This window comes from Haemaphysalis longicornis, unplaced genomic scaffold (genome assembly GCF_048455015.1).
Source record: "Haemaphysalis longicornis isolate Haplotype H1 unplaced genomic scaffold, Haemaphysalis longicornis Haplotype H1 scaffold_7, whole genome shotgun sequence".
Classification (NCBI taxonomy): Eukaryota; Metazoa; Arthropoda; class Arachnida; order Ixodida; family Ixodidae; genus Haemaphysalis; species Haemaphysalis longicornis.
Window position 1 is genome coordinate 162,463,146 of NW_027526422.1, and position 17,111 is coordinate 162,480,256.

General features: G+C 46.3%; 1 protein-coding gene across 2 annotated transcripts in view; it reads left to right on the top strand.

The window, feature by feature from the left end:
- Positions 1–1,049: 1,049 nt before the first annotated feature.
- LOC144145411 (uncharacterized) overlaps positions 1,050–17,111 on the top strand; it is a 31,528-nt gene continuing 15,466 nt past the window's right edge. For both annotated transcript variants that reach the window (XM_077677014.1, XM_077677015.1), the window contains exons 1-3: positions 1,050–1,218; positions 13,544–13,695; positions 15,736–15,803. In XM_077677014.1, coding sequence (XP_077533140.1) covers positions 1,102–1,218; positions 13,544–13,695; positions 15,736–15,803 — 337 coding nt within the window. In that variant the 5' untranslated portion in view covers positions 1,050–1,101. The remainder of the gene's footprint in view (positions 1,219–13,543; positions 13,696–15,735; positions 15,804–17,111) is intronic.

Here is a 17,111-nt window from a genome sequence, read left to right on the forward strand (position 1 = left end):
GCAAAAGACTGCAATTGTGACTTGTTTAATGTACAAGGAAACGAAAAATTTTCAAAAAGTTTGAAAATAAACCGCATTTCCCTTATAAAGAAAAAATAGAGTGTCTTCACTGATGCCCTTACGCGGAAATCTGCAGTGCAGGAATGCCGATTTCCCCTGACGACACTGATGAGTAATTGTGGGTGATGTTAAAGAAAATACGGTTCCTGTGGCCGGAATCAAACCTGGCCACCTCACGTAAGACGCCGGCGCCTATCCGATTGATCCATTTTGGTATGTTCGAAGCGCATGCAAAGCATCAAGTACAGATTTCCGCGGTACACCCCAACCCAAATTTTAAGCCTACGGAAAGTACCTCCGAGAGTGCTGTGTGGGTATTCTAAGAAGTGGTGCGCCGCCCCAGAGTAGCACATACTCTCATTGTGGCATTGGCCCACTTAAGAATCTATCGCGACGAAGCTTCGCGTCCCAAGGACATCGTCGTTATATCGATGGGTGCATGATTTTTTTATTAGGAAGAGCGTCAGTTGCTATGCGGAGACCTGGCCAAGCACGTGTTGTTGCTGTGCGGGTGAGTGCTTGTCTACGCTTGCGTCTGCGGAGGTGCTTGTGTGGGCATTTCGGCGTGAGTCCACGTGTCTGTATTAGCCTTTTACTCTAGCATTAGCTCTTATGGCGTGTTCAAGGACGAGTTACGTGGAACTCTGGGTCTCTCATTTCTCACTTCACATGCAGGTCTAACGTCACGCGGTGTCAGAAGTATTGCTGCGACAGCTGACATAACGTTCTTACACAAAGTACTAAGCGGAGTCCATGCAACATATTCAAACTGTCCTTCAGATGTCCCAACTTGGCATGTAAGCAAACAGATGTTATAAACCTTGATTGCAACAATACGCAATTTACACGACTTTGTTTACGCGCAGAATGTTATTCCTCCACTCTTTTGAAGGCCATCCGAAATTTAGTGACAAACTAGTCAACTGCTCGCGAAACATGAAACCCAATTAAAGTGGGACTGCCATATTATATATGGCGCGCTGAGCCCACCCTGCGTCAGACGTTGCGGCCGACAGCAGAACGGCACAAACGCAACCCACCATGCTTTTGCTGAAGTACCTGCCCATCATTTTGTTCCTGTTTTTCTGCGGCCCTAGTGTTTTGCGAGCAGGTAGCGGGCCTAACAAGCTCCAACGTGACGTTCCAGATGCGTTCAAGGTAAAAATGTCCAGTTTGAAAGCTGTCAGGTCTGCCTAGTTAACGGTTAAAGGAATGTACAAGCCGTGCTGGTAAAAAGCAAAGTTAATGCTGGTTGTATGGGCAAGCATTAGCGGGCTCCTAAATACTAAAGTAAAAAAAACCTGGAAATAGCATCGTGCCCTGTATCTCAACGTTGTTAAAGCCAGACGTTCTAAAATACCTCAATGTGAGCAGCAGTAGCAGCGGAAGAAGTATAACGACGTCAGCAGGACAGTGCAAACATTTTTTTACATGAATTAGGTTTAAAAAACACAAGTTACCGATGTGGCTGCATTGTCCACATCCGTTTGCCGTAACGACGGGAAGACCAACGTGGGCCGGTGAAGTGAAGTTCAACCGTTGGTCACTGCCTTGCAGGGCCTTACGATTTGATGACAGTGCTTGTGATCACAGGCAATAGGGGATAGTGATAATTATTTCAGAAGAGTTAGATTTGTAAGGCTTCATATCTATCTTCAGCTACAGAATAGTGTGTACTGTTGAGTGCATGCTGCGGAAACAAGCAACTGCCCGTAAATAACAAAGTAACCGCAAGCGCGTCTGTAGCTGCGAAGTGGCCGACGAAATAGGGCACAGTGGAATGAGCATTATGAAGAGTACTTGAATGTAAAAAATAAGGAAAATTAAGGATTGGGTAGGAATGAAACCCAATGTTTCCAGATTGCGTGCCAAGCGCTATATCCAACCTTCTGTTGGAAGAGCTACGCGGGGGAGGGGAACATTCATTGTCTCGGTGAGCTAACCTATCGATATCAAGCAACCTTTGTTTTCCCCTTGTGTCGCTTTAAGGGCGCTAAATACGTTAGGGAGGTTGTAAAGATGGCCTGCATCGTAACTATCCGTCAAATCAGCCCTGTTAGAAAGTAGCCGCCCCGCCTTAGAGAGAGACAACACTAGCAAGGGGGGAATCGCCATGTTGTAACGAAAAGAGACATCCCGCGGTTGAGGAGTATACGAAAAGGTGTTACAAGGCTTTTAGGTGCGGAGCTGCCTATGGTCGAGCCTGTTCCCTCCGTTGTTGTGTTGGCGCCGTTGTGCGGCGTCCACACCCCCACTGCGCATGCCTGGCAGGGACCGCTGGTGATGATTGTGGCAGGACGCCCCCAGGGATTGACCAACCGGAGAATCCACCATGAGATAGCTTCGCGTTCAACTACCATTGTCATATTCCCGTAGGGGAAACCTCAGTACCACTCCTCCACTGCGCATGCCTGGCCAGGCACCGCTGATGATGATTGTGGCAGGATATCTCTAGGGATTGGACAAACAAAGAATACATCACGAGATATCTTCGCATTCAAATACCGTCGTCCTCTTCCCGTAGGAGAACCCTGAGTAGTAAGCGATTCATTCCTCCTCTCCTCTCCGACGCTTCTCTCCTCTTCGGCATTCGTCCTGTACTCTCCAGGATTGCGCAACGAATGGCAACACCTTCGTCTCCGGGCGCGATAATGCGAAGCAGCTTACGGTTAGAGACGCGACGGTAGCTGCTGCATAATCCGCTTGGGGCGGCTTTGTAGCTCCGAGGTATAAATGACGCACGCGCGTGCTCCCCTCCCCTCATTCTCCTCCCCCAACGCCGCGATCGACTTGAAAACTAATGGAAACTTGAGTCGACCCCATGGCTGCTTCGCATACTACTCAGGGTTCCGCTACGGGAAGATGGTGAAATTTTTTTCAGAAGTAAATAAGTCACACTGGACGCGCACAATAACTTCCCTGGGTGGCATCTTCGCCATTACAAGGCACTCGCCTCCAGGTAGCTGCGGCGTACCCTTGCGACGCCCACAACGTATCCTGTGCGCCTCACTAAATGAAACGTTTGTCCGCGCGTGAGCACCAACGTCTAGACGTAGCTCCAACAAGTTTGTTTTGCTTGTAGCATCCCAACTGGTGTAGCCGTATAAAAAAAGAAATAATGTAATTTTTCGTTCAAGGAAGCCCCAGAACATACTTGCGATTTCCGGTTAGAATATTTATGTACATGGTCAATCAGAGGGCTATTGTTTGATAGGGCATCGCTTGTGGCTGCCTATAAGCAGGAGAAAACCATCGCCCTTACGTTTCTCACAACTCACTGTGAACGTCGCTGTCGTTACCCCTCATTATTCGGACCGGAACCGACACCTCAAAATTCTGAAGGTGCACAATCGACTCGTTGGTAAGGTCATGCCCACGAATAGCGGCAATCCTTTAATCTGCTTGAACGTTGAAAAAAAAGAGGTTTGGACGCGTAATTCGTCTCTGTATCACGGGCATTTACACGTAATCATGATCATCATCATCACCATCATCACCAGCCTACCTACGCGCACTGCGGGGCAAAGGCCTCTCCCATTATTCTCCAATTACCTCGGTCCTGTGGCAACTGTGACCAATTTATCACCGCAAGCTTCTTGATCTCATCTGCCCATCTAACTTTCTTCCGCCCCCTGCAACGCTTGCCTTCTCTAGGGATCCACTCTGTAGCCCTTAACCAGCGGTTATCTTGCCTCCGCATTACATGCCCTGCCCACGTCCATTTTTTTTTCTTAATCTCTACTAATATGTCTTTAACACCAGTTTGCTCCCTGACCCACTCCGCTCTCTTCTTGTCCCTTAATGTTACACTTATCATTTTCCGCTCCATTGCCCGCTGAGTCGTTCTCAATTTAAGCTGAACCCTCTTAGTGAGCCTCCAAGTTTCTGCCCCATAGGTGAGTACCGGTAACATGTAGCTATCATACACTTTCTTCTTCAGCGACAATAGCAGGCTGCTATTCATTATCTGAGAATGTCTGCCATATGCACCCCACCCCATTCTGATCCTTCTAATTATCTCTGCCTCATGGTTGGGATCTGGGGTCACAACTTGGCCTAAGTAGATATATTCGCTTACCACTTCCACTGCCTCGCCACCTATCTCAAACTGCTGTGCTGTCCCGAGGTTATTGATCATTACTTTAGTTTTCTGCATATTAATTTTCAGGCCGAAGGTTTTACTCTGTTCGCCCAGTGCGGAAAGCATGCTTTGCAATTCGTCCCCCGAGTTACTTAGAAGGGCAACGTCATCAGCAAATCTGAGGTTACTGAGGTATTCTTCATTAACCCTTACTCCCACGTGTTCCCAATCCAACGTTCTGAATACTTCTTGTTAGCATGCTGTGAATAACATTGGAGAGATTGTGTCTCCTTGTATGACACCCTTCCTTATAGGTATTTTACTGCTCTTCCTATGGAGGATGATGGTAGCTGTAGACCCATTGTAGCTATCCTCTGGTATTCTTACTTAATGCTCATCTACCCCCTGGTTCCGTAATGCCTGAATGACTGCTAGGGTTTCGACCGAGTCAAATGCTTTCTCATAATCTATGAGGGCTATATATAGGGGTTAAGTATACTCAGCACACTTCTCTATTACCTGATTGATCCTGTGAATATGGTCCATTGTTGAATAACCTTTATGGAAACCTGCTTGTTCTTTAGGTTGACTGAAATCTAAGGTTGCAGAGGTTCGGTTAGCGATTACCTTGGTAAGTACCTTGAAGACGACTGACAGTAAGCTGATCGGCCTGTAATTTTTCAAGTCCTTCATGTCGCCTTTCTTATGGATTAGGATGATGTTCGCGTTCTTCCAAGATTCCGGTACCATTGCGGTCTTTAGGCATTGCGTATACAGGTTTGTCAGTTTTTCAGGTACAATTTCTCCGCCATCCTTCAAGAGGTCTGCTGTTATCTGATCCTCACCAGGTGCTTTGCCCCCTTTCATTTCTTTCAAGGCCTTCCTTACTTCTTCGGTCGTTACTGGTGGGATGTCTATCTCCTCTGAACTACTGTCTCGTTCGGCATTATCCTGCATGTCCCGGCTACTGTACAGATCTCTATAGAGCTCCTCGGCCACTGTGACTATTTTATCCCTATTTGTGATGTCATTGCCTTGCTTATCCTTAGGTGCATACATCTGATTTTTCCCCACGCCAAGACGTCTCTTCACTGCTTTCAGGCTACCTCCGTTCTTTACAGCGTATTCGATCCTCTCCATATTATACTTCCGTGTGTCAGCTGTCTTACGCTTATTGATTAACTTCGAGAGCTCGGCTGGTTCTATTCTGTCAGCTGCGGTGGGGATTCTCATGGTTTGCCGTTTCCTGATGAGATCTTTCGTCTCCTTGGAAAGTTTACCAGTATCCAGTCTAGCCATAGTGCCCCCCACTTCTACTGCACACTCCGTGATAATGCGTGTAAGGTTGTCGGTGGCTTCCTGTGTCGTAGGCTCGGCTTCCTCGTTAAGGGCGGAATATCGGTTCTGCAGCGCGATCCTGAATTCTTCTACTTTACGTCTTACTTTTAGCTCATTTATCGGCTTCTTTCGTACTAGCTTGTTGCGGTCCCTCCTCAGATCTAGCCCAATTCGAGATCTTACCATACGGTGGTCACTACACCTTACCCTTCCGAGCACTTCCACATCCTGCACGACGCCAGGGTTATCGCATAATATGAGGTCTATTTCATTTTTGTGCTTCCCATTCGGGCTCCGCCAGGTCCATTTCCGACTCTCCCGTTTACAGAAGAAGGTATTCATTATGCGTAGGTTATTCCGTTCTGCAACCTGAAGTAGTAGGTCCCCCCTGCTATTTCTACAGCCCAGACCATAGTTCCCAGCTGCCTTGTCTCCAGCCTGATTCTTGCCTACTTTAGCATTGAAGTCCCCCCATAGCTACGGTATACTGTGTTTTTACTTTAGCCATTGCCGATTCTACCTCTTCATAGAAGCCTTCCACTACTTGGTCGTCGCGGCTGGATGTGGGCGCGTAGCACTGCACCACCTTCAGCTTGTACCTCTTATTGAGCCTAATTACAAGACCTGCTGCCCTTTCGTTAATGCCATAGTGTTCGTCTGTGTTGCCAGCTATGCTTTTATTGACTAGAAATCCCACTGCCAGTTCTCTTCTGTCCTCTAGACCACGGGCTTCGCCTGCCCTCCTAACCTCGCTAAGCCCTATTACATCCCATTTAATGCCCTCTAATTCCTCGAACAAGACCTCGAGACTTGCTTCGCTAGATAAGGTTCGCGCGTTAAACGTTGCCAGGTTCAGATTCTATTGGCGGCCTGTCCGGATCCAGGGATTCTTAGCACCCTCTGCTGCGTCACAGGTCTGACCGCCGCCGTGGTCAGTTGCTTCGCAGCCGGTGGGGACTGAGGGCCGAGTGTTAATTGGCGTATTCATGGGAGGTTGTGGCCATTACTACACCAGAGTTGCCAATCCTGCTCTGGTGAGGGAGTGCATTACCGGAAATGGTCGCCGGGGTCAGGCCGCACCCCAAGCCCCTTTGTGCAATTCCAGCATTACGGGGATTTTTTTTTAATCCGGTGGGAATTGTCCGGCATCGGGGTTCGAACCACGGTCTTTCTGCACGCGAGGAGGGTGTTCTACCTCCACGCCATCGCTGCATCGCTTTACACGTGGAGAGAAGGCAAATGCCCTTCTTTACCACAGACATTGGTGCGGTATACGGCCCGGCGTGAATGAGTGCGGGCAGCGGCGTTTGCCACTTCGCTACCCCCGAGGGATTCAGGCCTTGGAGTCCAAATTATTTGCAGTTCTGGGAGTGGTTTCGCTTTTTGTAGAATTCACTAGTTTCATAGCTGAAGCTCTCCTTAGCTGCCACGACCTCTTCTTTGGCTTTTGTTTCCGCCCATCTGTTTTGCGGAGGTGTTCTGCCCCACCCATTGATTGGCGCTTACCCAGCTTCACTCGATTGCACTCAATGGTACAATGTGCTACGGGAGTGTTGTGGCCAGGTTCAATGTCCGCTTCACTCAAAATATCTGCTGAATTTCTTTTGCCAACGCTAGAATGTCCCACAGCCCCATATATACGAAAAAGAAGTATGTGCCGGCTCTTGTGAACGTCTTGGGCAGCCCAGGCCAGTTGTGCAAAAACAGATGATAGGGTTCGCATACCTACAATCTTAATATTACCTTGCTGTGAAGGTTCTCGCAGTGACACCTAACTGTAGCTCTCCAAGTGCACAAACTTGGCTGCATTAACCGACACATTCAAGTCCACACGGTCTTGGACTGGAGCATTCAGTGTGTACCGATTATCACAAAAATTTTACTTTCGGTGCCTCTTAGCCTGGTCTTGACTACGCCTTTTTATTAAAACGTCCAGCCTATGTAATTACATTTGCTCCTAGGAATAATTCCTAAAAATTACGAGCCTCCTCGCATTCACAGCAGGAACACAAATCCTGCGTAATGTGAATAACAGAGGCGGTTGCGGAGTCACGCATCCCCTTACATATGTTTAAAGCAATATTTAGAAAAAAGGAACGATCAAAAATTGTCTTTCAATGAACTCTTTCATATCACACTAAAAGACACCAGAACATTTTTATGTACGCTGCAGATATTTGCTTCATTATCAATTTCAGTTACTACACCACTTTAGTTCCGGTTTCAAAACACCGATCAGCCGTTAGAAAATTCGTCATATATCATTCGAACAAACTGAGATAAGAACAGTATTTTTCCTCCAGAACATTTTAAAATATTTGGAGTTCTCAAAGTATCAAAAGAAAAAATAGAATTTTAAGAAAAAACGTCTTTTCAAATGTGGCGACATAGCGTAAATGATTGTGGCTTGCGGTGACGCGACAGCGCATATTTTAACATTAATTGGAGAAGTGTGATTGATTTGATTGTAGGGTAAAGGGGAGCGACGCAACGCAGACGATAAGGAGCGCCATGGTAAACATCTCCGGATTAATTGTGACTACATCGGGATCTTTAACATGCGCCGAAATCACCAACACACGGGCGTTTTCACTTTACGCCTCCATCAGAGCAGCGGACGCCCTGGCCGGGAAGCGAAACCTCGTCTTCGTGCTAAGCAACAGAACAACTCAGCACTGAGACGCCGTAACGGGTTCCCGTGAGGTGGGAAGGAAATTGTTTAAAAGAAAGCAAAGTAATAAATGTTGCGAAGTTAAGTATTTTCTTTTTTTGTGCTCCACGGATCTTAAAATTCTCTGCATCTTTGACGATTCCAGTTTTTCTTTTTGAGCGAAATTACTGCCGAACATTCCCCGAAAAAGGTACATATTCCGTGCGCGGAACATCACTGCCTAGATCCGGTTTTGGAAGACAATGCCACTTTCCTCAGACGAATCTCTGAGACCGCGTTCGCTGAGCTTCGCGTTGTAACTATGTAAGCTTAGCTATAATCTCTATAGAGATGCGTCGCTGAGGAGTGACCCGGATCTTTGGAGCCATTTTTTAAAGTAAAGCTTCCTGCCTCTGCCAGCAAACGGTTCTTTCGCGGCGAACAAACCGTTGACAACCCTTGACAACGGGACTATAAACTCCCAGCGCGGCCGTGGCGGTGGTGGCGGGGGTGGAGGGGGGTGGCTGCCGTTCAAACTCACAAAGCACACTGAAGATGGTGCGGCGAATGTATTTCAGCGTTCTCCGTGCGGAGTGCCGTTACCCGGCGGCGGCGTCCGCGCTACGTCTTTGTCGTCTGCTTTAGCGATGGTTGTTTTGGCCTTTTTTAGGCGCAGCTTCGAGTTCATTGCATGCTTTCTTCATAGGGCTTGATTACTTGTTCGACAGCACCTCCTGGGTAACCCGCACCCAACGAAATTATGGGGTCGTACGGCCAAGATCCATTAAAAATTGGTTTGCACGACGGGTAAACAAAAAAGGAGAGCACTTGCAGACATCTCGCCGCTAGAGAAACGCTCCCTTTTGCTCACTGCTTGCCACGAATAGGACTCTGTAATGGGCCTCTGTTTTCTGAATTGGTGAATATGAATTCGGTTGGGTTTTAGGAGGTATTACAGAAGGCGCAAGTTTCTGAATTGGTGAATATGAATTCGGTTGGGTTTTAGGAGGTATTACAGAAGGCGCAAGGGGAAACTGGTTCTGAAAAATAGCGCTTATATAGATTCCCTCAGCTTTCTCACAGTTCCCAGGCTTACTAAACAAACTAGTTTAAATCGGTATAAATGGGAATCACTAAGCTCACATACCGAATTATTTCGGTGTCTGAGCTTGTGACGCGCGGTGGTGTAGTCCCGAGCTCGGACATCAGGATGGCTAGCTTATGATGTCTCATCCTTCGAAAGACGATCCTCTCTGTTGCCCCGACATACTCCCCCGACATACTCCCCCGATGCTCCCCCGACATACGGCCGGTAACAGGGGCGGTGTCCGCTGCTCTAGCCCGGCCGTGTCCTGGCGCTGCTGCTGCGGTCGGACGCCGCCCCGCGAATTCGAGGTAACGGCTGGCAGAATCTCTGGTTCAACACTTTGTAGAGCCACGTGTGTAAATTCAAGTGACGTCATACAAGAAACTCTCGTGGGTCTCGTTTAGGCTTTGCTTTCCAAACACCTTGACAGCGTTGATTGGAGACAGCGTTGATTGGAGACATTTTTTTTTGAAGAAAGGGTGAGCCGTGGCTCAGTGAAAGTGAGCTGCGGTTCAAGTACTTTCACACCCGCTAAGTCATTCTTGTCGAAGCGAGTGAGTCATAGAGTTCAGCCACCATTGGGCTAATTGTGTGACATAGACTCATGATTTTTCAACTAAGCTTAACTTGAATCTTGGCGATTGTTATGTGCACTTGGCTTCAGAATTTTCTGCAGCACCAGTTTCGATTTTGGTGTCAAAATCCAGGACTTGTTCCTAGGCAGAATTGCTGTCAGCGCCCGATTACAGTGGCTGCAGTTATCAAATACTTCTCGGCTGGAATGAAGTGGACGAGGAAGACAGCAGCATCGCCGTGTAGCCCTTACACTACAACTAATAATTTTCTTTGACATTTGGGAAACCAAACGACAACTGGAGATTCCGCACAAGGTAGACGGTACCAGCACGCTGTTCCATCCTAGTCCCGTTGATGACGACGTTTTCTAGAACAACATGAGCGGGGAAGCGGCTAAACCAAAAAAACTTTACCAGCAATTTGTGTACAGCCATCTCATTTTAATTCAGAAAACAATATCGCTGGAGCTTCGTCCTGTGGTGGGCCATCACCAAGATGACTGTGCTCAGAACCTTATTGTCATAAAAAGCGGCAAAACAAGCGGGGGCTAGGTTGCTTTCACGAAACGATTCCCGCAATGCAACCGTCATCTGATCGGCTGCCGTTTCCCGCAGGTAATCTCCTGCCTGTAATTATTGGCCTGAACAAGGGACACGCACAATCGCTCTCACTGCGAGTCATCATGCGTACTTGTGAAACACAGTGCATCCGCCCTGCTTCAGCCTCCTTCCATCAATGACTCCCTCGCAAAAAAAACAAAAACAAACACTTCCCCGTCTAATCAGTCGGCGGGCTCTTAGCGGCCTTATCGGCCTAATCGTCGGCTCCGCTACGCTCAGTCGTGTATACATTTTTGAAATATCTTCTCGACTGAGAGAAGTTTTCTAAACTACAAAATAAAAGTACCAGACAGAACAACTTGTTTTCACGAATAATAATTTATACACTACTCAACATTGTGATAGCTTTTGTTTTCCAAAAAAATTTCACCATCTTCCCGTACGGGAACCCTGAGTAGTATGCGAAGCAACCATGGGGTAGGCTCAAGTTCCCATAAGTTTTCATTTCGATCACGGTGTTGCGGGAGGAGAATGAAGGGAGTTGAGCGCGGGCGCGTCATTTATGCCGCGGAGCTACAGTGGCGCCCCCAGTGGAGTATGCACTGGTTACCGTCACGTCTGTAACCCTAAGCTGCTTAGCATTATTGCGCGCGGAGCCGTAGGTGTTTGCATTTGTTGCGCAATCCCGGAGAGGAGAGAAGGAGTGCCGGAGAGGAGAGGAGCGTCGGAGATGAGAGTAGGAATGCCTCACATACTACTCAGGGTGCCCCTACGGGAAGATGACGACGGTGGTTGAACGAGAAGCTATCTCGTGATGGATTGGTTGGTTGGTCAATCCTTAGGGGCATCCTGCCACAATCATCACCAGGGGTGCCTGGCCTGGCATACGCAGTGGGGGTGTAGTACTCAGGGTTCCCCTACGGGAAGACGACGACGGTGGTTGAGCGTGAAGCTATCTCGTGATGGATTCTTCGGTTGGTCAAATCCTAGGGGCATCCTGCCGCAATCATCATCAGTGGTGCCTGGCCAGGTATACGCAGTTGGGGTGCGTACGCCGCACAATGGCGCCCAAACAACGGCGTAGGGAACAGGCTCGAGCATAAGCTGCTTCGCCACCGAAAAGTACTTTGAGTCAAGTCAAGATAATGGCTGGGTCAAGCCATGTTCTAAAATCACACATCCTCAAGGCATGGCCGCCTGCTTGGGCGATGAAGCCGCTTTCGGCGGATCGCATAGACACTAGCGCCAGTTACCCCTCTAGCGTATATTAGTTTGAAACTCTATGGAGCGAGCCACTGCAGTGCAAACCATGGAGTAAGAGCAGCCAACTGAGTTAAAGAGCCGAGTAAAATGTAGCCGGCCCTTTGGTGCGAGTTTCGCTCCTTCTATTATAGACGCGATAAAGCAACTTCTCTTCCGGGCCATGTGGGGCTCGTTTTAGAAATACCTACAGCGCCTGTCAGGAAAGGCGGATTATTTGAGTTGTTCATCGGCGCCTTTTTGCAATGAGGCGTCAGTAGGGCTATATTAACGACACAGAGCCTTCCAGTGATTCAAACATTTTTGTGTGGATTATATTCCCAATCAAAATAAAATTTGTGGCCGCGTATGAAGTAATCCCATCACGAAAACGTATTTTCCTATGGGACATGCGCATGTATTCAATAGGAAGCCTCATTTGTTGAACGCACTGAAGAACAAACATAACGTTCCCTGTAGCGTTACCAGGTCTTAATGAGGCGACAACACGATTCACTTGCGCCTGAAGAGTTCGGGGGTGACAGTGGAGATGTTCAGCCGTCGTTGCTGACGCCTGTAATTTCGACCCGGAAGCACGAGGACCAGGGCCCTCGGGACTCTTTTGTTAGCGTTCGGGTACTCCACCAAGCGCTGCTGTTGTTTTCAAGTGCGCTAAACGTACTATTTTTTCTACAGACCTCACCATACAACATTGTTGATTGCCAATATCAGCCACGCAGGGCTCACACCTTAAACGCCGGCCGCCTAACGGAGGCTGCAGGCGGGGAAGCAGTCGCGCATCTCGGGGCCTATAGGCGAAATCTTTGGGGATACAACCTCTGGGCTACCGCAGCCAATAGTCGGCGAACCTCAATCCGTCAATGCACACTTTATTGTTCTCGCTTTTTCGAGGCTGTGTTCCTTAGATTGGAGGCGCACAATTTCGCTGACGTGCCCCATGTGTTTCTCATGCAATGTAAGAAAGTATCCCCTGTCGTCGTAGCACCTTTTAAATTTTCAGAACTATCCTATAACTCTGGGCGCCATTCAGAATGTTCTAAATATCATGTGGTAGGGGATTGAGCAAAATAATTGATTGATTGGTTGAGTTATTGATTGATTGATATGTTGATTTATTGATTTATTGTAGTGTTTAATGTGTCGGTGCTTCACAGGTGATGAGGCGCACCGTAGTGGAGGGCTCCGGAGTAATTTCAACCACCTGAAAATTTTTACTTTCGCAGCAATCTCGAACACACGGCCGTTTTTGCTTTTCTCTTCCATCAAAAAAGCGGCCGCCGCGGCCGGGAATAAAACCCATGTCCTCGTGCTCAGCAGCACAATGCCTTCCTCACTGAGGCATCGCGGCTTGTGGATTGAGCGAAATGCATAACACTAAAAAGCACACGCATTCAATCACAAGCTTTTGAGCAAATGTTTGAAAAGGCAGCTGAATGGCACTGCTAGGAATCTTGATAAAAAACGAGGGAAGGCAGACGAACCGTGCTGTAAATTTGTTTCTAAATATAGAAGAATACAAGATTAAAATTTTATTGAACAATTACTTATCGTGCCGAAAATTGAACATTTTAGGAGTTTTCGCACTCCTGTGTATCGCAGCCAAATTTGTTTGAAGCTTAAAATTGAGACCCTAAAGGTGGATAGCCGCCGTTGTTTTTATCAATATTCGTGGACGCCAATTTAAATGTTGCTTTACTATTGTGTATAAATAAAAGCATTAAAGTTAGAGAAAACCACCACTTTGCAACCTCCTCTTTTACTCGCCGTTGTATATGCTTGCCTTCACACAAAGTTTGCTCGCGTGAAGGTGCACGGTTTCTGACTTGCGTTACTATTTTTTCACCCCATGAGCCGTTTGTGCATTGTATAGTTGACTATGTGCTCATTTTTTTCTAACGTGTTTTGTCTTTCCTAACGATTCTATTTTTAAGGCATACGGAGCTTTTCCTTACGCCATAGCCATAACTGACAGCAACAACGACACCATTTTTGAATGCCTCGCGGCGAAACGGACTGAATTTGACTATGAGGCGAAAACGGCCACGTATGTCTGGTTCGTCGGCGATGGCCCCGAGAACTTAAGGTAAGCATCCGAGATTCTCAGTGCACATAGGCTACTTGACGATGACCGAGAAATCACTAATGTCACATTTTATAATACCGAAACTTTCGCCATTAGTTTCTACTCAACTTTAAAAGAACTGCTTGAAATATTACCAGCAAAAATTCACAGGAACTCCACTTTCCGTAATATTTTTATTAGCATTTGACATGCCTCTGAATATTTCAAATATAATTAATAGCTCAATAACAAAAGGCGATGTAGTTGGTATAGTTCCCTTTGTTCAAGACTTCTTACCGCTGTTATACAATCCTTGCGCAACTAAAGAGAGATCGAATAACCTTCACTACCAGCATTAGGTTGGCGTGGGTTCATCGGCTCAGGACTGAAAAAAACAGACTCCCGCTTCAACGGTCCTTTACAATAGCAGAAGCTGGGAGTCGGCATCGGAGCTGGGCAGTTGCTTCTCGCACTGCTTAGAGAAGGGTATGGGATTTTCGCAGTTTTCGTATTTGCCGAACGCTACCGTACCCAGTAAAATAAGGTGCTGGGGATATCACAGAATCTATACAGAGGACTGCGCAGGACATATGAAGCAGAATTTGGTGGGGTGCGAAAAGTATTTTTTTAACAGTTCTCCTGGTTCTTCGTGAACATTTGCTCGAAGGGGAATGTGTCTAAAATCTAGAATAATGAGATATTTTTGTTATCAAGCAAAGGCTGCGCCATCTCTACCCAAGGCCATGAGATTGCCTGAAGGGATGTACCTCTTGATTGTTGGGAGCGGTAATATTACTCTGAAGGGTAGAGAAGAAATCTGCAATATATTGTCCGGAAGGTTTTGCAGTGGAGTATTACGATAACAAAGCAAACCCAAGACTGGATTGTGTGGGATTACACCACTTTGCGCTGTCAGAAAACCTTCGCAACTGACTGTCATGTCGTGATCAACCAATAAGGAACATAACTCTTTAAAATTCTGAATAGTCATTCTAACAAAGTGAAGACTATAGAAAATAACACCAGAGCATAAGCCGGGTGTCAATGTAGGTTATTTCATGCAGATAAAATTGCACAAAACTTATAGAAAAGACGCTATTCAGAACCCATAAGCACTCTCAATGACAGGCGGCAAAAGCACACTAACTTTGGCATTCTGAAGACCTTGTGCATGCGTAAATATCTTCGTCATTAACAATCCCGTAAACACCCTTTGGGCATGCAGACACATAGATCATAGATGAATGAACAAAACCAAATTTTGAGCAGTCTTGCGTTGCCGAATCAAAACTTACTTTTTGAAACCACTCTGCTTAAATAGGCTATGGGTGTACATAGGCTCTTGAAGTATTGTTAATCGTACTTCTAGAAATTTTTATTTCCTTCCACTTTTTATAATGAACTGCTGGTCACCACGCTTACAGAGAATATCATTTTCCATCTACACAAAATAGAGGTAGAAGAAGTGGAAATTTGGGAGTGTAGTTTTTCAACATCTGGTTTTTTTGAAACGGCAATTTTTTGTCTTTTGCCCTGAAAAAGTGTGCCTTTATGCATGTGCATAACTGATGTGCCTTTACGCATGGCTGAAATTATCTCCTCTTCAGCAGCAAACCATGACAAATTTTATCAGTCCTTGCGTGTCCTTTCTGGTGCGATCTATGAAATCTGATAGGGTCCACGATAAACGAAAAGCTGCGTACCTAACCGTGTCTTGACAACATAAATTCATTTAGGGAAAGGCACATATCTGCGTTGACAGCTTCGAATATAGAACACTCACTTTAACAAAAGTATACGGTTGGCGCAGCTGATACATAAAACATGGCTAGAAGGCTTAAATGTTGCACTTGCTGGTTGCAATACATGTAAAAATAACTACACATCGTTTATAAGCACGATCTCAAGCACCGCTAGATAAGTCACACGAATACACAAAGGAAAACCGGTACAGTTAAGGCACGTGTTGCTAGTAAGCCAAAAAAATCAATTACCAGAAAACGTGTAGCCCTTACAATAACCACCTCTTAAACACTGTGCTATGAGTTTGTTTTTTTGCAGAAAGGGCTACCCCTTCCACTACACGCAAGGCGCTACACTAGATGCGGCCGACTACACTGTTGGAAAAGGTACATGTCGAAGCTGTTTGAGCACTTTCGGTGCTTCAATGAAATATTGTATAAGCCCTGCAGGTTGGAATACATTTTGCCAAGTTTTAATATTTTGTATGAGCGAACAGTGGCTGAAACGTCGTCCGTAATTCCACATGTGTACACTTTAGTATTTGTTCTACGCCCGGTCAATTTTGCTCAAACTAGTGAAGGGTACCTGAAAAACCTTTCTTGAGCGGGTTCCGTTCAAACCATTGCGTAATTTTAAACACTGCTCATAGGGTGCATAAATTCTATAGTTTATGGTATATGAAGTGAAACACGCGCCCCACTAAGATGCACACACTAAACATTTCACTTCTTTCCATGAAGCGGGAACCGTGTAAAGTGTATTGCGAATTCAACATTGAACCTTATCGAAACCTGGACGCTTCCTAGAAAGGCACTGGGTTAACCACTAACAAAAAGTACCAATAAGCAACAACCAATTATTTTAAGGAAGTATTCGCAATCGACTTCAACGAAACCACGCGTCTTTCTTCTTTGTTACGACGACCATAATGTCACTTTGCACCTCCGACGGGCTGCGCCTTGAATAGCTTTAACAATCTGACTTTCAGCAACTTTACACACCAAAAGACAAGTCAAGCGAACGTTTAATGGGCTCCATGAAGAAGAAAGATAACACAAGGTGGAGGGATAAAGTTGCAACTTCAAGCGCAGCTGCACAGGCGCTTCGCAACGGGTTTTATCATATCGCCAGGTTAATGGTGTCGATAAGCCTACTCCGGCCGTAACATCTCACGTTGTCTGTACTGTTGCTCGAACATGGCTTACTCGATCTTTAGAGCGCGCTTCTAAACCACGTGGTCGTTGAAGAGATGCTACTCAATATTTTGCGCTTCCTTTAGCAAAGTTGTGCGGACACGTCTAAAGGCTTGTTCAAAACGGGTGAGCAGCCAGTAGCCCGGTTTCAGCTCCACCGGAACAATATAATCGAGAGTAGGAGAGAAGAGCATCTAAACCTGACGAGTGAGATCTAGATTCGTGAAAAATACATTCCACGTAACAATACAGAAAGAAAGATACGATATTAATTGTTCAATTTCGTGTAAAAAAACGCCAACAGACGAAGGACAGAGGCAGGGAGAGATAGGACAGGCGCTGTATTCCTGCTGGTACTTTTTTTGAAGGAACAGAAAAATATAATATATATGTGCATTCTGGCGGTGCTGAAAGGAGCATCTTAATGTCAGAAAGAACCAGATAACACGCACCTGAAAAGTGGGTTTGGTTCGGACGCATTACACATTCCTTTTTAAGCAA